At 35.2% G+C, this 21267-nt stretch overlaps 1 protein-coding gene across 7 annotated transcripts in view; it reads left to right on the top strand.

The window, feature by feature from the left end:
- The window catches only part of LOC105465810 (SATB homeobox 1), a 99595-nt gene that overhangs the window by 53895 nt on the left and 24433 nt on the right, over nucleotides 1-21267 (top strand). For all 7 annotated transcript variants that reach the window (XM_011714434.3, XM_011714435.3, XM_011714433.3 and 4 more), the window contains exons 8-9: nucleotides 4247-4459; nucleotides 12835-12990. In XM_011714434.3, coding sequence (XP_011712736.1) covers nucleotides 4247-4459; nucleotides 12835-12990 — 369 coding nt within the window. The remainder of the gene's footprint in view (nucleotides 1-4246; nucleotides 4460-12834; nucleotides 12991-21267) is intronic.

Genomic DNA, 21267 nt, shown 5'->3' on the forward strand with positions numbered 1-21267 from the left:
CCTTCTTTAATATCCTTTGATTTTTTAAAAGAATAAAATCCAGAGTTTAACTCTGATCCCACTCTGTGGCTTTTTTCCCCTTTTTCTTCCCCCTCCTCTTGTCTTTGGCACACTTTATTTTCCAGTAAAATAAAGAATGAAGATGGATTATTCAAAACTGATAACAGTAATGGACCATCATGTAATGTTTTATTAAATTTGAGTTCTGTAAATTATGTGGTGGAGAGAAATTTGCCTGCTTTAGTATAACAGAAATTGCTACTGTTTCTATAATTCTTCACAGTGTAATTTAAGAAAAGTCCACTATCCATATCACTATTGAATAAAAGGTAAAAAGGTGCTATTACCCAAATATGACAGTTCTCTGGTCTGCCAAACGACAGAGATAAATGTATCTACTAAAACTTACTTGGCATGAGTCCATGGTAGTAGGTGGAGTTTGAAAATAGTCTTTTACCTGGACATGTGATTAAAAATTCACCGAACAATAGAGGCAGGTAGCCTTGAAGAATATTCTATGTATTTTCTTTTTAGGAGGGAGGTTTCATCAAATCATATTTTCTTTCTGAGGGCTTTGAAGTTCCATGAAGCTGATAAAATCTATTTGAATCAGTGATTATGTTCAAAGAGGAGACAAACGGGAGGCCAGACAGGCCTTTTGTTCAGATTGGCAGTCTCTTTCGCTTATCTGCTGTTTTAAAGAATTCATAATTAGCTTTTGGAAATACTGATAATATTTATTGGAGGTTTTTTCTTTATTTTACAACTACTAATGAATTTTACTTGTAATAACTTGTAAACTGTTTTTGGAATGTAAAAACAGGTTTAGGAATTCAGCAGTAAATTCATTCTTTAGTTGAAAAAATTAGAACTCTGACTTAACCACTATGTAATGACAATGCAAAATAATTTTATGTTTTCATAGATACAGCTCACATCTAATTATTGGTAAGATGTGAAGTCCCAATGAAAGGCAGCTTCTGATTTTCAATAAAATTAATATTTATGAGGTACTGGTAACGTCCTACATAACATACAAGTTCTTAGGTTCTTTTCAGACTTAAGAATGACTAATGATTTTGTTTAATTTACTTCAACAAATTTATTGAGCACCAATGATTCTTGATACTGATGACATATTTTAGTTCTGATGTTTCAGCATATTCTGTGACATAATAAGTAAGGTACATGATGGCCTTGGCATACTATTTTTTAGCATGAAAAATTTTTGGTAAAAGGTTGCTCTTACCGTCCACTATGTGGGGCATTAATACAAATGACCTTGGCAAGTCTATACTATATCTTCAATTATAGGAAGTGGGAACTGGTTCAGCATATAAATATGAATGCAGCTATTCAAGTAACAACAACCAGAACAGGACCAAAGCATGCATTCCCATATCTGGGATCTGGTAACAGTCATTTTGCATCCAAAATTATTCTAAAGTGACTTTTTTTTTTTAAGTAATTATCACTAATCAAAATGTTTTCTGACAATATTTTCAAGCATTTCCACCAGGGGGCACTCCCCTCATTGAAAGCTCTGGGCCAAAAAAAAAAAAAACAAACCAAAAAAAAAAACCCCGAAGGTTTCTGAAACACCTGAGACTGTCTACACTGGCTGCTTTAAAGCTCCTTGAGTGTTTCAGGGCTTGAAACATCACTTTACACCATCATCATATTTCAGACAAAAAAAAAACTTTGTTCCAGTAGAATAATTAAGTGGAAGTAAAATGTTTTGCCCCTAAAAACACGTGTATGCTCAAATAGGAAGTCACACCAACATCAAAATATAGGTAGAGATCTTTTAAAATTTTCTCCCAGGTGACATACCATCTTCCAGTCTCAACCATGTGGAAATGACTTAGCCTTACATTAGCAAGACTTGAGAAAGAATATTATTTTGTATGTTTTCCTGTATTTGACTTTCTCACTATAGATTTCTGCTGCCTCAGGAAATATTTTTGATAGAAATACGTGATATAGTACTTGTTTTTTGGGATATTTATGTATCTAATTTCAAGCTTCCCAAATAACATCCTAAATATTTATAACTATCTTTTTGCCCTAATTTTTAAAATTATTACACAATTTTATGTTTGTGGGAAAAACATCCCACAAAATGCCACAGAACTTTTCACTGTAGGCCCAACATGAGTGCCAATAACTACCACTGGAATTTACTTATAGGTAACACATCTTATTCTTAAGTTTCTATCACCTATTTGTGATTGTTTTCTCCATTGTGGTCTTTATACACATGATCAGTCCATTTAGTAGATATTTATCAAACGTTTACATGAGAGGCATTGTGCTGGGATGATGAAAGTGAATATTAGATTATTATGCTCAAGGAATTTGTAGCATATTGTGTTTATACTGATGTTTGCATGTATCCATATCTGTGTAGTTGAGAACATATTGCTTTGTCAAGTACATTTGTTAAGACATAACATTTGGTGGAGAGGAGTAAAGAGCAAGGGTTATTTCATTACACCTATTTTCAAACTTTTTTTTTTTTTTTGAGACCTGAATGTTTTACTTTCAATAAGAGACAACAGAAATATAGTCAAACTAATTAGTTGGCCTTGTGCAAATTAAATAGCTGGATGATTGACTGCCTATTTGACTGAATTTTAGTTAAATTGACTAGATGTTTTGCTCTTGTGTAGACACAGTTACAGCATTACTCATTAGTATCCTAAGTAAAAGGACATGTGCCCTTCATTCTTCAGTCACATTTCTTAGGGTAAAACCGAAAGTTCAGGTCCAATTTCCAGGCTTTAGCTGTAAGAGACTAAGTGAGAGACAACTTTAAAGTGGACTCTGAAGCACTCTGCACCTATTTAAAGTTCTTCTTAAATACCAGCTTATAAATCATTTTAAGAAGTATCAGTACTTTTGTATTGTCTGCACCCAACTGTTACATTTAGGCAGTATGGTACATTATCTCTAAATCTGGGAACAAAACCAGGTTTGTACTTCTAATAAACCATGAAAAAAACAAATGTTTTAACCTTGGGGTTTCATTGTTTTGACATGACACGTTACCTTCTTTCCCCAATATACCTTTAACCGTTTCTGCATAATCTTGGAAAGCAGATTTGCAACTTCTATAGAAATCTTGACAAAATTTTATTCTGAAGCTGATATTCTGCTAAGTGAAGAAACCAAATATGTCTTACTATTCCAAGCATTATTTCATGTACAAGTTAAAGAAAGAAGGGCTGCTTAGCCCTTATGAAATGAACAAAAAATTTTTCCAATACTTTTGTTTCATATTGTCCCATAAACGCAATGGGGAGAACCACCCATTTTTGGAAGAGTTCTTCCAAAAGTTAAAAAAAATTAGTTGAAAATTGATGTTCTGTTATTTAGGGCGTAAAGACACCTTAAGAGTTTTCTAATGGTTTATAAATTTCTTCTATCACTAATAACAATTTTTATTCCCCAAGAAATTTGATAATTACAGAATTTGATACTCTCTTCCTTGGCATGCTATGATGGATTTTCACAATGTTGAAAAGTGGTTAATATATTTCAATTCTTATCTCTGGTTTTTAAAGTTCAAAATATAAACCTGTTACCCAGTGGTATAATACAGCAGGATAGTATTTAGAATCATTTGTGATAGTCAGTGAGGTTCTCTGTAAATGGTAAATTGAAAGGGTCATCTAGTGTCATGTACTTTGATAAGTTGGAGTTTAAGGAATAATTTTAAACATTGCCTGTGAAAATACAGTATAAACCTTAGGTGATGCTTTAGTAATAACCTTTGTTCTAATATGTTAAAATTCATTTTCTGGTATTTTCTTTGAAAGATCTACTTCTCTAGGAATGGCTTTGTATCTTTACATATTGGGCTGTGGGCATTACACTGCCTTTGTCTAGGCAGCTTGAGAACTATACAGTTCAATGCTGTTGCATTATGAGGATTTCATTTATTCTTAACTTCCCTGGATCGTCTCTCTGTGAAAGATTTCATGGCAAGTTAAGCTACTCAAAGGCAGGAGACCAATTAGGCAGTTTCAGTTTATGTTATATGTAAAGCAGATGCTTAATAAAATTAAGAGTACAATTGAGGCTCTCTTCTCTACCACTTCAATTGTAACTAATATATTCCTATGCAGAATTAATGCCTCTGACTGTTCATTTTCTAAACAGAGTGGAGAAGAAAAGGGAAGGATCACTGCTGGCTAAGCAGAGCACGGGAGCAGGCTCACCCTGTGCCTTTCATTTCTTGCAGGGCTTGCTTTCAGAAATCCTCCGAAAGGAAGAGGACCCCAAGACTGCATCCCAGTCTTTGCTGGTAAACCTTCGGGCTATGCAGAATTTCTTGCAGTTACCGGAAGCTGAAAGAGACCGAATATACCAGGACGAAAGGGAAAGGAGCTTGAATGCTGCCTCAGCCATGGGTCCCGCCCCCCTGATAAGCACACCACCCAGCCGCCCTCCCCAGGTGCAGTCTCCTTTGCCTCCTTGCCCTTCTTTGTTTAGCACTTTTTTTTAATGCTTGAGGAAGAATCTCAATAAGAAATTCGATAGATAGATAGATAGATAGATAGATAGATAGATAGATAGATAGATAGATTGATTTAGATGTTTTTAAATTCCTATAGTTGCTTGAGGAGAATTTGGTCCCAAATCATTAATTCTCATATAAAAACAATAAGCTGCTAATTAGATAGAAGGAAGAAAATTGCTTTGTGTTCCTTCATTCTTGGGGTTATTTGGGGGTGAAAGTAGTCTTTAAATGGGATATTTGTCTCTACTGTTGTTATTAAGTAAAGAAGTATTTTAAACTCAATAGAAAAAGAATAAAGTCAGTTTTTTCCCAACTAGTTTTAGAATCGCCATTTGAATAGTAAATAAAAATAAATAATTTCATTTGTATTTATACTTTCCAATACGAACTGCAGCTGGTACCAATTACACACCATCTCATTTGTAATCTTTCATAATTAAGTTTAATAAAATCCTTGAAGGCAGCTTTAAATGGGGCTGATAAGGAATTCTATCCATATTCCAAAATATGGGCAAGTTTTCTCTTTCTTTAAATTTTTGGAGTTTTAGGAAAGAAAGTTGCCTTCCAGGTAACTTTGGGTATGTGAATCTGTATTTTTTAAACTAAGTTTAAAAAGTAACCTCAAAACTGTTATAATTCAGTAAATCAATTTGCATTACAAATCCTTAGATAAAAATTTGCTAGTTAGTGTATTAGACTCAAAAATCACAAGCAATTTTTTTTCTTTTCTTTTTTTTTTTTTTGAGACGGGGTCTCACTCTGTTATCCAGGCTGGAGTGCAGTGGCGTGATCTTCACTCACTGCAAGCTCTGCCTCCCGGGTTCACGCCATTCTCCTGCCTCAGCCTCCCAAGTAGCTGAGACCGCAGGCACCTACCACCACACCCAGCTAATTTTTTTGTATTTTTAGTAGAGACAGGGTTTCACTATGTTAGCCAGGATGGTCTCAATCTCCTGACCTCATGATCCACCTGCCTTGGCCTCCCAAAGTGCTGGGATTACAGGCGTGAGCCACCATGCCTGGCTGCAAATGTATTTTCTTACATGTTTAACTTGTGACATTTACAGCTCTTAAAAATAAGGTCAGCTAAAATTGGATAAAAATTGAACATGGAAGAATAAGTCAAAATATTCGTATGACAATGTCATAGTGAAATTGTATCTTGATGTTACTTTATTCTCATCAATAGTAGAAAGTCATACATTTTCATGTATAGAAATCTAGAAAAAGCTCATTCAGCACTAAAGACTGAAAGTACTACAGATACTCCATAAGTAAGAAATAAATATTTAGCCACTTGTTGAGTAGCTAAATAATAAACTGCTTATCATAAGGTTCTGAAACAATTTTTTTTAGAAATGTCACAAAATCCATTTTCGCTATTTTATTTAATGAAAATCAATCTGGTCTTGATGTCTATAGGAACAGACTATAAGGAAATCATTGCTATAATTGTGAATAAAAAAGCCATGCTTCTTTAGGAGAAAAGCATGGCATCTATATACATATGTACATACCCACCTGCCCATGCACACAAAGTTACTGAATTTGATCTCTAAATGCTTCTATAAAATATTTCCTAAGATAAAGAATGAGGAACTCGTTACATATAAAAAGTATGACTTCTAAGAATGGTTAAAGAGAAAAGATAAACTGTGACTTCTAGGAATGATTAAAGAGAAAAAATGTACGAAATGAAATAATTTGGTTTGGTACTTTTTCTGTAGTGTTTAGTGTTAATACACACACTTCTATTAGTTAACTTTGCTCCTAAAGTCATCACTGGCAGGACTCTGAGCAGAGAATTACTTTACTTGTTACTTAATCTGCAATACTAATAAAAGAATGGCTTACTTAAGACCAATATGAACTTCAATATTGAACTGCTTTTAAAAAAAAAAAAATCTAGCCAGATACTTGATTTTGTGGTTCCTTAATACAGCTTTTGTTTCCTCATTTTTCTAGGACTCTATGATTTTACTTACTTTCTAAATGTGATTTTGGTATCCTTACTCAAGTTTTTTCTTGAGCTAAAGTTATATCAATTTCTTATTAAGTGATATTTCTTTTCATATGCTGTTAAATTACTATGGGATAACTTTCCCATATGTATGCTTAAAGGCTTTATCTGCTGATAAGTTGGGATAGAATATATGTTTAATTTATTTTTGCCTGAATTATTGGTTAACTGGTTGAGCCACCCTTAGCTGTATTTGTTTGTTCTAAAGAGGAGTTGAGACCAAGCCCATAGTTAGGGTATTCAGCCAGTGATGAAAATATACAGTATATACATACTGTAGATGCTTAGTGAAACTCTTTAAAATAAAACATTTCTATTAATGCAGTATTACTATCTATAACCAAACTCCAAAATGATTAACTGACATGTGTATGGGTGTGTGTAATTTTATTTTGTTGCTACAATATAAATCTTTAAATTATTAATATTATTATAATGGAGATCACTACCAGTTTGTTCACATTCTTCTGTTTAACCATGATTCAGGGAATTAAATTTTAAGAAATTCTTAAGGTATTAAAGGTATTATCAATGCAAAATTAGTACTTTAGATTTGGAAAAACACGTTATAGAGCACTTGAATTAGTACTGTCTTGTAGCAGCAGTCGACATAATGAAATAATGCCTAAACTGGAACCAGTATGCATATTTAAAATGATTTAAAATAAAGGATAAAATGGAGAAAACCACAGATAAACAGATAGCAAAATTTTGTCTTTTTAAATTTTACATTTTGCCAAAGAGGAGTCCATATGAAATCAGTATACATTCCATTTCCCCCAAAATGAAGAGATTTGAAACATATTTTGAGACAAATCTTGGGTTTGGGCTGCACCTGAAACCTGATTTCTTTCTAAAGAACCACATGTTAAAAGCAGAGGCCCTCAGTGGTTCACAGAAGACCCAGCCCCCATTAAGGCCTGGGAAACTGGATTCTCTTCCAGCTCCTTACAGAGTGTAAAACATACAGAAGATGATTTTGGAGTGCCCTTGGGGCATACCATAAGAAGGACCTAAACTATTGAGGGACTTGAATTCTAAGTCATCTTCAAGAAGGGACTTCCCTGGCTAGTCAGGCCCCACCTGGGGACATCTAGCCTCAGGAAACACCAAGCTCCTTGGTGGCCTGGTCCAGGTGAGATGCCTCCCTGCAGAGGTATCCCTTGTGCTCCAGGAGGGGCAGTTATGCCCTGTGCTTCATCCTCTGCCTGGGCTATAGGCTCTGGGCCAGACCTGGTTTCTGCAAGCATATTTTTGCAACTTACATGCTCTAATTCAACAAATAAGAATATCTTGCACCTGATAATGATTCACACCCTAACTTGATAAAAGCCATTCTGAAAGCAACTGAATACATCAGTTCATTGAATCTTCATACCAACCTTTTGCTAGAAGAAAAATGAGAAAACCAAGTTTAAGGTTTAGTCAGTTTTCAAATCCTCTGCTAAGTCTCTTGCTCCTTCCTCTACTTCAAGCCACGTCCTCAGAATACAAGCAAACTTATTTTAGAAAGGGAAAAGTGAAACTTGGAGATCTTTTTGTTTGTCATAGAGGATGGGAGGTTTTATTGTTAGAATAGGAAGAGGAGCATGTGCGAAAGCATTGTCCTAATAAAATAACTTGTTTCACAAATTATCTACTTGGGAAAACGAGGCAATGGCATTTCTGGGATTGTGGGGAAAACGGCCTGTTTTAAATTTTGGTCTTATGAAAATATCTGGGAGAACCCAGTCCTCCCACGTTCCTTGGTCTTAAGGTTTCTTTTCACTATAAGCTTTGCAAATTTTCCTGAGTTTATTATAGGAATTTTATCAACAATGATAATTCATCATTATTATCTGAGAATTATATATTTTACAGAATTTTAAGTGATGATTTCTACCGTAGGAGTATTTTTTTTTATTTTGTTTGTACATTTTACTATGTGTGACTTTTGGAGTTAAATTAATTTAGCAGTTTGTTTCCATGAAGGCTGTTTGAAAGCATATAATTATCGAGTTACAGCTTTTACATGAATTACACAAGTCTTCTTTTCTTCATTTTTTACATCTCTTTATGTAATTCTTTAGTTTCTACTAAAGGTGTGCTATTTTATAACAATGCTTTAGACAATTTATGAAGTTAATATAAAGAGTATATAATTAATCTGGTAGTTGCACTGTTCTCTTTACAAGAAATCCCTCTATGATATAATGAAACATAGGTTCATCTTGATCTCAGGTTCAGTTACAGGCAGGAACTTAACACTTGGTAAAAGTTTTATTTCTTATGAATCCCTTGAAGATCATTTTAAGATATTGCTTATGTAGTTAGAAAATGCATTCCATTAATTGTCATCTTTTAAAAGCTAGGAGACTTTTAAAGTCTCGATTTGGAAAATAATACTGTTCCTGGAAAGAAACAAATATCTACAAGTGTTAAATCATGGTGCTAAAGACAGTGTTAATAAAGTTCGAGAGTGGGAAATATTTTCCATCACTAATAAGCATCCATAAAATAGGATATTTCTTATTTTCATTAATAAGAAAACATAATTTTTATACCCTGAAAGTAAATTCAGATTGGATTTTAATATTAAAATCAATAGCTATTAAAAAATTAGACATTAATGAGCTAGATTTATCAAAGGACCACCAAAAAGCAAGTCCAGCCTGCTCTAAAAATTAAGAATTTTTTCAAGTAAAGAAGGTGCATGTAATGTCATGAACTCTCAATAACTTTGTGGTTTCTAGTTAAGTTTAGATCTCAGCATCGCCCTACCAACAAATTGTTTAACATGTTTGATTTAACGGAGTTTTCTCAATTTTAAGATGGGACAATCATAATACCTCCTCCAGGCTGCTAGGCAAGTTAAGAAGTTAACATACATTAATACAACGTCCAGCACATAATAAACAACTAATAAATGTCAGTGTTTATTATCACCATTATTAAAACTACATATAGGCTGGAAGCGGTGGCTCAAGCCTGTAATCCCAGCACTTTGGGAGGCTGAGACGGGCGGATCACGAGGTCAGGAGATCAAGACCATCCTAGCTAACACGGTGAAACCCCGTCTCTACTAAAAAATACAAAAAACTAGCCGGGCGAGGTGGCTGGCGCCTGTAGTCCCAGCTACACGGGAGGCTGAGGCAGGAGAATGGCGTGAACCCAGGAGGCGGAGCTTGCAGTGAGCCGAGATCCGGCCACTGCACTCCTGCCTGGGCGACAGAGCGAGACTCCGTCTCAAAAACAAAAAAAACAAAAAACAAAACAAAAACGACATATAACTTTAATTTTGTTTGTGTAAAAGCAGTGTGCTTGCAGGCAATTCCTCATCTGTCAAAGTAGGATGTTCATCAATCAAGGCCAAAGTAGAGTTCATTTTCTGTAATCTAAAAGTATGATTTGATGCATTTAGCAATCCATGAAGAAGCAAAATAGAGTTTTCATGGAAAATTTGTGTCCTGCCACACAATTTTAGTGAAATAAAAAGCAGACCCTAGTGCTGCACCCTATCCCCACATGGGAGGGTAAATAATAGAAGCTCCAATTCTTAACTACTTCCCCGGCGCCGCCTTAATAATGGAGTAGTACACCCTACCTTGATAAAAGCTATTCTGAAAGCAACTGCATTTATTTTACCTCCTGTGCTATTTGCGGAGAAGAGCTGAACAGTAGTTTGTTTTGCCTGGAATGAACTACTTTATGAATTTTAATGTGTGATATAATATTAAAAGCTAAACCAGGATTAAAGAAGATTTTTTTTGTACTGAGCTAAAATAGTACTTAGTAGAGTGAGGTATAAAAGATTTTTGTTTCCATTTTTACCTGGGGAAAAATTCAGCTTTCATATTTCTGAAAAGCTGTCCAAGTCAGTTTCCCTTAAGCAATAGCTTGTGTTTAGAAAAAAAAATGTGATTCTAGAATTCTAATAGCTTATCTATTATAAGATGCCTATCTGGGCCAACTAGATGGTAAAGAAGAGCTTTCCTAAATATTTTAAAGTGAGTAATACAGAGATACTTTCTAATTTTGTAATCATTAAAGTTTTACCCTCACATTCATTTAAAAAAAAAAAACATTTCTTATATACTTCTTTTTCACTTTTGATTGTGTTGGCTACTAGGAAATGATTTTTTAAAATAATTTAGAATTGGTGCTTGATTGTAATTGCTTTATAGTAAAAAAAAAAAATTAACCAAAGAAGTTTTTAGAAACAAAGTCACAGGGTTGAAACAAATGATTATAACACACCTCAAAGATAAATTCTTAAACATCCTTTTTACAAAATAATGAAAATTATTGTAAAAACAGATCGAAAGACCAACTTTCCAAAGTCTGTTCTTTTAACTATTGCTTAGCAGATTGCTACCAAGGATATGTTTCTTCAGTGTACTGGACTTGGTGCCCCCATTTCCATAACATTCAATTTTCAAAATGATTGAAATGGCTTTTCTTTTCCCTTTCATTTAAGCAGTGAGAAAAATAGGTATTAAAAGGGACCCCATGGGGTGATCAAATCTATCCCTCTGCCTCAAAGCAAGACCACCCCAGAGCAAAGTTTCCAATCTCACCAAAGCAACTTTGTAGGCAATTTATGATAATGCGTTAACTCTTCTGGCTCTTAAAGTGGTGTTTAGCAGATTATTGCTTCAAAGCCCTGTATGTGTTCTAGTGGCCTCCAGTCATTAATATATCTCTATGAGTGCCCTTGCTTACTAGAGTGGCAAAGCTAGAAGGGGAACTCTAGAGAGGAAGCGGATGAGGCCCCACCTTTGGTCACCTGTCCTGCCTTACCTGCTGTATCCTCTTCAGGCCTGCGGGCCAACTATTTCCCAGCATTATCTTTTCCATGCTTGGAAAGGTGGTATCGTGGTGGAAGCATCTACCAACTTTCTCAAGATAAGCAAGAGGTGAATTATTTTGCTAATTGGCCAGAACTTAGGATTCAGCAGGCACATTTTAAAGAGGTCTCCTATTTATGCTTTAAGTACGGAGAATTGAATCACCGAATATTTTAGGAACAGAGTAAAATAAATCTCAAAGTCCTGCAGCTTGACTCAAAGGGTATATCATTTAATGCCAAAAAAAAAATCGTTTGTTTATTCTACAGGGTACTTCATTTTCTATTTTCATGGTTTATGTGAGAAATTGTCCAGAATGATAAGTTTCTAGAGGATAGAAACCTGGGTTCTGTTAGGTAACCAAAGAGATGAGGTCCTTAAGGGATTAGTTTGCTGGAAGAACCATGGTTTTGTATCTGTAGTAATTTTTCATTTATATTTTCATCAGTTTCCCAGTAAAAAATCAGCTACATGGTTTTTATGTAAATTTTCCAGGCTAGTTCATACTACTGTGTAATAAAAAATAAATTTGGAGTTTTAAAAATGAATAATAGTGTCAGTACATTTTGAAGTTGAGATTTGATTTCACCTTCTAAAATTTTGTGGCATTTTACTGCAGATACCTGCTTATCACTATTACTAAAGGCATTGATAGTGATTTTTCGCTCAAGATTGTACTTTTTGAATATATTAGTAAAGTCACTGATTATATATTTTGTGATGCTTACAGTAATATTTTATTAAATATTGTGAAGCATTATCTTATTGTGTGGTTTCACAAGTCAAAAGGAAATAGTTATATACAGGGGTGCCGGAAAAGATGAAATAATTACACAGAACAGCTTGGACATGCACGTGTAAAATGCAACCAGCCTTTATAATAATTAAGCAAGGCACTCTACCTGCTTCATGGATGGATAGAAGATTTAAATATGCAGTTCTGCAAATGGCTTTGTTATGGAAGATTTTTAAAATGAAACATAAGAGGAAAATGCATAAAAATAGTCTAAAATTAAAAAGGCCATAGTATGTAATAGCTATTAGTGATGCAATTGTCTATTAGGCACCGGGCACCCAGTGAAGATACAGCACTGTGCATTATGATTTTAATTGTGAATTTCCTTTGTTAGGATTGCAATGGAAGGTAATTGGGAGACAATTAGTTTAGGGTTTTCAAGTCTTTGAAACTATTTCGTTTTCCAGAAAACTTACTTTATGGCATTATAATTCCTGGTTGTCAGCTGGCAGTTGCTGTCATATTACAGATGCAATCACCTGTGACAGTGTGACTTCCTTAACTTAAGCAATCTGATCTCAGGGCAATAACTAATGTTGAATGACTGCACTGTTGATCACCTTGATCATAAAAGGAGCAACAGTGTCCAGTTTGGATGCTGAGCCTGAGAAGCTTCAAAACAATTTAGCCAATGAAAAATGACAGCCATGTTCAAAATGTTTTGTAGGTGAAAACAGCTACTATTGCCACTGAGAGGAATGGGAAACCAGAGAACAATACCATGAACATTAATGCTTCCATTTATGATGAGATTCAGCAGGAAATGAAGCGCGCTAAAGTGTCTCAAGCACTGTTTGCAAAGGTTGCAGCAACCAAAAGCCAGGTAAGAGCCTCTGTTAGGCATTGAGAACGTTTATCTGTGTTGCCTGTGGAATTTTCATTAAAAGGAGTGTCTATTTTCAATATGAACTTGCATCACGGAGAGGCCTTTATGTCTAGGATTATTTCCAGAGCTCTAAAATGAAACAATATTCAAATTCAGGTTATAGGCACTTGGTATTTTTTTTTCCAGTAGCCACTCCCCAGACCAAGGATTTTACGGTAAATCCCCAAGTCAGTTAATAGGTATTTTCAGAAGGATATCATAATGGATAGTCAGTTTCTCAGTCTGGTCTATTGTATAGAATAAATAACCTGAATTACTATTATTTCATTATTGCTTAGATGATCTTGGTGTTTTTTCCTACTAAAATGCTACAAAACTTTATACAGTTTGCTCTGTTCCAATTCAGCCATCTAATGTGACATTGGTGGACTAGTGGTGAGAATAGTTGCCTCTCAACTCAGCTGTCTGCAACTATTAAATACACTTATTAAGACAAACTGACACACACAAACATACCTCTTTGCATATTAATGATTTTAATTTTTCTGTGGAATATACAAGACGCACAGATTGATTATAAGTTCTCCAACTCTGAATTACAGCTGAATAGACTTGAATTGGAAAAGTTGTAAATTTCTACCAAACTAAATAAAAAAGGATAGATTGTATAGTCTTTTATCAGGATAATTGTCATATATTAATAATTCATATTCATCAAAAGTGGAATCATCTACATGAACAAATTTAGTTATCTATAAACCCTTCTCCAAAGCCAAGAATACTTTTTAAAGGACCAGAAGAACACTAAACTCTTTTCCCCTTTGAAAAAGGATTTGATAACACTGTCAAGGTGAGATTTAGAGGCAAATAGGGACTCCAGGTAAGATTTTAACAACTTGAAATTTTACACAAGTGTATTTTCATTATCATTAATGAATCCTAAAAAAGCCTGGCTGTTGTCAACTTCTGATAAAATACACAATTGTGGGAGTATTTATAATACGATATATTTGTAACATAATAATCTTTTCAGATTTTCCTAAAGTTTTACCCTATCGACATTTATAGTGTTACTTGACAGGAGTTTTGCTTTAGAAGAATGTTGTTCTTGTTTAAGTTATAGGCTTGATGAAATACTTAAGGGATATCTTGGAAATGTTATATAAAAATGATTAAACTCAAGCTGTGGACTGTAAAAATTATAGCTTTATAGGCCACATGCCTGCCTACCCTTCAATCACTGTCAAAGTGATAATTTCTACAATAATATGTTTCTTTTATTGTGAGATTCTAAACATCAAGTGCTGTTTAAACATTAAACTGAATTGTTTATGTTAGTGCTGTACTCAGCGTGTCATACATCAGGCCACCGTAATCTCTCATGGAATGTAAAATTCTGTCATGAATCATGGCTTGTATATCGGAAATTACTGTAATTTTGATTGGAAATTACAGGGCTCTTGAAATGTTTCTAATTATGATAGAATGTTAGAGCCGCTTTAAACCTGTGTGCTTCTTCCGATGTCTTCATTTACATGCCAAGACTATGCGTTAAAGAGAAATGTCCTGGTCTCACTTTACCCCCCCACCTACTTGCTCACCCCACACATTCTTGTTTTGGCTCTTTAGCCTAATTATGATGAGGATCTCATATTTAAATATATATTATCTTGCCTTTCTTTCTGATTCTACATTTTTTTTTCTGACCTGTCCAATCATCAGTAATAATCAGACTGCATTTCTACAAAAGCCACTTTCCCTAAATCTCCAAAATGGAGAAACTGGACATGTATCATTATAGTAAAGGTTAGCTTTAAAACAAAAATTAATATTATAACTTCTTAATAACCATATTTAGTTGTCTGTCACCTGTCATTTAATTCAGTCTACCCCCACCCCCTGCCATCATTTTCCTTTCTGATTCCTTTTGATTCATAGTTCCTTTGCTATCTTTGACTTCATCCTTTTAAATGATACCCCAGGTTCTCCCCAACCTGGGCTGGGTACTGATTTTGGAGCTATTTGGACAGTAGCAGCAATTGGCTAATAATGTCATGCAGGTGATGTTCTAAGCCGTTTTAAACAACCCTGCTCTTTGTACCCGGTCCTACACAACTCCTTATGGGTCTCTGTGTCAGCACTGTAAATAAGCAAATTCCAAGCATCTTCTGTGATGGTGTGTTTCCCAAAACCCCCAAAGCTTTTAGCTGATGACTCATTACTGTTTGAGAGAAAATCAAAGGGGCCAATTGTGGGCTGTGGGAATCAAGCAAACTATTAACTTTATTCCCTTGGATAGTTATTCTCAACTTCTGATTTACTCTAACGTCCTAGTACAGCATTTTTGTAGTCTTGTCTTAGTTGTTCAGTTTAATGTTAGCACTACCCTGTTTATGAAAATATGTTGAAAGATTGATGATTGCTTAAAAAATTAGTCCTAAACCTGTGTATATCACTAACAAACCTGATTTAATAAGGAAAAGTAGCCGTTTGCTTAGGTTCTGTTCTCATGCTATGATGTTTTGTGAAGGAAACAGAAAAACTAACAACAACAAAAACTTCAAATCAGACTGACATTTTTAATGGTCAAAATGTTGCACTTCTAAAATAGATATTTAGACCTCAGATGTGTGCTAGGGCTTGCCAAAATGAGGCAGCAGTTCCCCAAGACAAAATGTGTGTGAAGCCGGAAGAACCAGTGTCTCTTCTGTCTCAGCCCATCTACCTCTGCTTCTGTGTCTTGCCCTGGTTGTCTGGGTTGACTTAATCATCATGTTCTTTGTGCTAGACCCTATCATACATTATAGATTATCTGCATTAATTTAGTAACCCTGTGAGCTATTATTTTCTTAATTTCACACGAGAGTGTCTTAACTAATAAATGTACAGCCAACTCCAAATTCTCTTCATTTCTCCTATTTTAGACTGTCTTTAGGGTTCAAGGCAGCAGCATCATCACGGAAGTACTGCCCTGATCTGGGGAAGAGGGATTAGGGACAGTGGCCTTATTGATAGTGCAGACAGTGAGGGCTTTCCTTTCTTCATTGACATGTTCGTGGAACACAAGGTTCTTACCACACAAGGTTCTTACACAGAGCCTTCAGAATCCAGGCTCTGTCATACTTTATGGAGGTGGGTGTACAGGGTGGAGGAGTCAAAGGAGGCCAGCTCTGATCCAGATTGTGTCATAGGTGCTATAATATTGGGAAATTTTAACTTTTTAGCCCAGGATTATTTTAACATAGAAGGCACATGCTAGAGCTTTTAAATTATATAGCACTGTACCCAAATGGTAATGTTTCATAATGTGCTAAGCAAGAGGTTCAGTCCTCCACATGGATAAGAGATTTATTTATCATGTATTTGTGTATCATAAATACCTTCAATTTTAAAAGGTAAAGCGTGCTCTGTAGTGACTAATGCACAGAGTATTTTCTGTAAAAGAAACCAACTCATGTGGATTCCGCCATTTCACATGTATTGTCTCTTCTCTTCAATGAATAATAGATATGGAATTGTTTTTAACTCTAATAGAAATGTCTGAATAAAATATGCAAGTAAAAACTGAAGGTAGGCTACTTTTTGTGCTTGGTTAGGAAAGCAGGCTAATGCAAACTTTAAAAAGATGATATGATTTAAACATAATGTGAATAGCTACAAATGAATACACTTTATATTCTGGGTATTCAAATAAGCAGCAGTTTTTCCAAGTGAATCATATTGGAATTTTATCAAACATTTAGTCTGATAACATTCAAATAATTATGAGAGCAGAATTTGCTAATTTTACTGTTTAAAAAAAAATAGTTGATTTGGGTAATAACCATCACAGTATCAAGGTTCAGTTACTGTTCATTGGTTATAGTGTTTTCATATGGGAGATGGAAATGGAATTTTTTCCTTAATGGTGGCAGATGTTGGAATCTAATTTTATTCCACAGCAAACCCCTTGAGAGCTCTGAGACTTAAGGTGTGTGTCCAGCAAGGGGACATTAGCAGCACCGTAGGCCTTGCCTTGTACACTGAATTGTTACATTGATTTTCATGTTTGCATAGGTGGAGCTTGCAGATACATAGAGCAGTAAGACAGTAAAGGGCTTTCACAGAACCACACTGCGTCATCACTTGTGCTTAGAAAATAATTTCCTTTAGTGTTTTATTGAACAATGTATTTGTTTTGGGTAAAGCAACTAGCCGATGAAAATTCTATTTGACTAATATACTTTTGATATAGTATTTTGCAGTCTGTGAGTTGTAGTACTTTCTGGCTGCTACAGCTTTGGCTGATGAATAGGTATGTTTTTAATACTAAAAAAAAAAAGCATTTCTGACTCTGCAAAAATAACATGGCTAGTAGAAGAGACCAAATAATTTAAAGCCTTTTCTTTCATCTACTTTTCAGTCGCTTTTGTTTGTCATTGAGATTCATGGCCTCTAGGATGAGGGAGAGGGGAAAACAAGGAAGAAAGAGAGAAAAAGAATACCTCCATTTTCCTTAGGTTTATAGGTGAAGAAAACATCATTCTGACCTTTTGGTTTGGAAATTCTCACACAGTAGTGGATGTCTTAAATGCAAGTAAGAAATATATAACAGGCTGGGTGCGGTGGCTCACGCCTGTAATCCCAGCACTTTGGGAGGCCGAGGCGGGCGGATCACAAGGTCAGGAGATCGAGACCACGGTGAAACCCCGTCTCTATTAAAAATACAAAAAATTAGCCGGGTGTGGTGGCGGGCGCCTGTAGTCCCAGCTACTCAGGAGGCTGAGGCAGGAGAATGGCATGAACCCGGGAGGCGGAGCTTGCAGTGAACCGAGATTGCGCCACTGCACTCCAGCCTGGGGCACAGAGCGAGACTCTGTCTCAAAAAAAAAAAATATATATATATATATATACATATATATATAAAAAACAAATCACTGGGGCTAGAAATAGGGCTAAAAATGTAATTTTCGTTGCTGAAAATAGAGCTATAGTGACAAAATCCAAGAATAAAATCATGGAACCATTGACATTGCATTCTGTATGGTGGCATGCTAGTAAAGGCATCTTTTATTCTGTTAGAATTAAATTACACTTCAGTTTTTAACTCTGTGCTGATTCATTCTTTTGGAATGTTCATGTAACAGACTTTGCTGCGACAGGGGTTCACCTGTGTGGCCTCCTATTTAAGGCATACAGCAGGCCCTGCAGATGTGAGAATCATGGTTTCTGTTATTCCTAGTGCTACATCCTTTTGTAGCAGTCTGTGGGATCTTCACATTGTGGCCTAAGAGCCCCTTCTCTTGGGCAAACGAAGCCTTCTTCATTCACTTGCTAAGGAGAGAACTGCCCCTTTGCATGTTCTCCATCTAAATGTGTAGTGGACACCCTGAGGTGGATACAGCTTCTGTTTCCCTGGACCTACTTGCCTGGAAGAGGAGGAGGCAAGAGAAGTATTTGTGGGGAAAACAAGAAGACACGTAAGACAGTCCAGAGTGTGGTCCCTGCATCTCAGCAGTCTGCCGGTGTTAAGTTTAACACAGATCTTTGGAGGTCCCTGTGCTCCATTCTTGAGTAAGAAGGATATGGAATTCATCAGTCTCCTATTTAAGGTGTTCTATATTAGTAGCCATTTAAAAAAATCTCTTACATCTTAATGTTGGGAATTCATATTGGATTCCGTTTTCTAAAACGTTGACGTATTTTCGTATTTCTAGTTGAATGCCAAACAGGACTATTAAAATTAATGACTTTAAATATTGACATAATCTAATAGTTTGAAGGTACGTGATTGTATATGATTTTTTAAGAGCTAATTGAGTTTGTGGATCTGAATATGCGTTCTTTTAAGATTTCTGCCTTCTAAAAATAAGTATGTATGTTTTAGTATATCTAGGATTTGATCAACGAGGTCCAGAATTCTTAAATAGAACAGTTGCTTACCTATCATATTTTTGGCTAAAAAGTCGTATCAAGGGGTGATTTATCCCCTAGATACTTGTTGGTATTATCTACTTTTTAAAAAATGAACAGAAGATCGTGTTGCTTCTTTGAAATAATTTAAAATTTTCACCTTTTTCCCATAAATTTAGAATTAACTGAAAGTCAAATTTATTTTCTCTTCGACCCACTTAATAAGCTTAACTGTTACAAATATAGACATAACTCATTAAGCCTCATTTCTCCATCTTTAGAAGATGTCATAAGAAAATTTTTAGACCAGATTTGAAGAGAATTAATTTGTGAATATTGAGCCAGCTTTAAGGAGGTTCATCATGTGAGGAAGCACAAAGAAGGTCATTGCAAGAGTGGTCCCTTTGCAGCAATCCAGCATATATGTTCTGAAGCATGGCTATGCCAACTATATATTCATAGAACCTGCTTTAATATGAGAGCACCTTTTGCCCTAAAATGTTAGTGTAAGCTGAAAAGTGTAAACTAAGAATATTCTCTAACGTTTTCTCTTTTTGGAAGCTCTTCTATATTCAGCTTTGTCAGTTGAAGAGTTCTTCAGGACAGGTTCGGGTGGGCACTACTGAACGTAGGGGAAACAGCAAATCAACAAGGTTTCACTCTATCAGGAATTAATCTTAAAACTGAGTGTCATTCAGTTAAACTTACCACACAACTACTACACTGATACAATCCTTTAACAGTCTACCATGTTAGAAGACAAAAGTGCTTTTTCTTAAAAGTCTCAGTAGTTGTCTTTTATGTTTTTAATAATGAAGGTAGGTTTTATTTTAACTTTATCTTCCTTTTCTCCTCGCATGAGAAATGAAAATAAAGACCCTGTGAAATGAATGAGCTATGAAAATGCATTTATACTAAATGACAATAGAAAAATAGCTCTGGAAGAAACTGTACCATTAAAATCTCACATCAATGAAAGGTGCTGAGAGAGGAATGGAAGAGCTTATTTTAGTAAAATGAATCTAATGTAGAAATTTTCTGCCCTGCCAATAATATCGATGGTATCTTAAAAAGTAACCTTAGAGATTACTCATTTTTCTAAGTATACTTGTTATGCTTTTTGATATGCAACCCATTTGCTTGGCAGAATGACACAAATCATAGACCACCCATTTAAAAATATGTATCTATATTTTAGAGATTAGTAGACATATAACTACTCTATAATTTATAATTACATACCATGTAAAAATAGAAGTTCCGAACCATTTATGGAATCAGCATACAATTGTCAAATTGATGATTTTTTTTTCCCTAAGTCTTAATCTACTTCTGATGTATGTTAATAGAAAATCTCTTCTCCTTTGATTTTGTGATTCAACTATTCCAGTTGCCTTTGTGTATTTTTTTTTTTTAACAATTCCCTTTTCAACCAGGATGCTTCAGGAATTGGGTTTAAACACACTGTTTCATAAACTGCCAGCCTCCTCGGCCGCCTCAGTGCCTCTGATTCCGTAAATCAGATCATAGGCAGCATGCTGTCATATAATAAGGTGTCTGATCCTTATTACCAGTTTGTTGATGCACAGACTCCTTCAAATTGACCATTGCAACACATGGTTTCCCCTGAAACTAGCTGTGATAATTAGCGTGGTTCTAATGAGACAGAATGTCACTGATCTTGTGCTGAACTGTCGAGTATCGACGCTACGGATGGGAACTGTCAGAGCCTGCCATCTGTGACAGCGCTTGGCATATTCCAGTGGCAAGGTAGAGCATGCTCAATAGAGTATTTTCAAACAAATGGCCCTTTTCTTGATGAGGCCTCTGTTTGCTGTTCAACAGGAAGAATGCATGCCCCAACTCTGTCCTGTGCTAAACCCATGTTGAGGTCCAAATTTGAATAAATATTTAAATCCGTTATGTGTTACGTAAGAGAGGAATCTTTTGTTTAGCAGGTGAGTCTTAAGTGGCATTCCTTTCCCTGTTTGAGTTTTTTTTTTTTCTTTTTTCTTTCTTTTTTTTTTTTTTTTTTTTTTTTTTTTTTTTTTTTTTTTTTTGCCTCTCTCAGTTGTCCCATATTGTCAGTTAACAGTACAGCAGTCATTTAAGATACTTTTCCCCGATTTTAAAATTGCCTTGTTTAGAAGAGATTTGTTGGGGAGTTGGGGATGGCTTTTAGTGATAAAGCAGTCTGATTTAGCAGAGGGAAAGGGGAAATGAAAGAAGTAGTTCAGAATGTGTATAAGAATACACAAGTTGGATAGAAGAATTAAAATGGACAAGACAGATCTATCGGCTCCAGAGAAAAGTAGAGATTTTTTGCTATAGTAAAAGTCCAGCGCTGCTTATCATTCCAAAATATGCTTTGTTGCTTTTTAT

The sequence above is a fragment of the Macaca nemestrina genome, chromosome 2, assembly GCF_043159975.1.
Source record: "Macaca nemestrina isolate mMacNem1 chromosome 2, mMacNem.hap1, whole genome shotgun sequence".
NCBI lineage: Eukaryota > Metazoa > Chordata > Mammalia > Primates > Cercopithecidae > Macaca > Macaca nemestrina.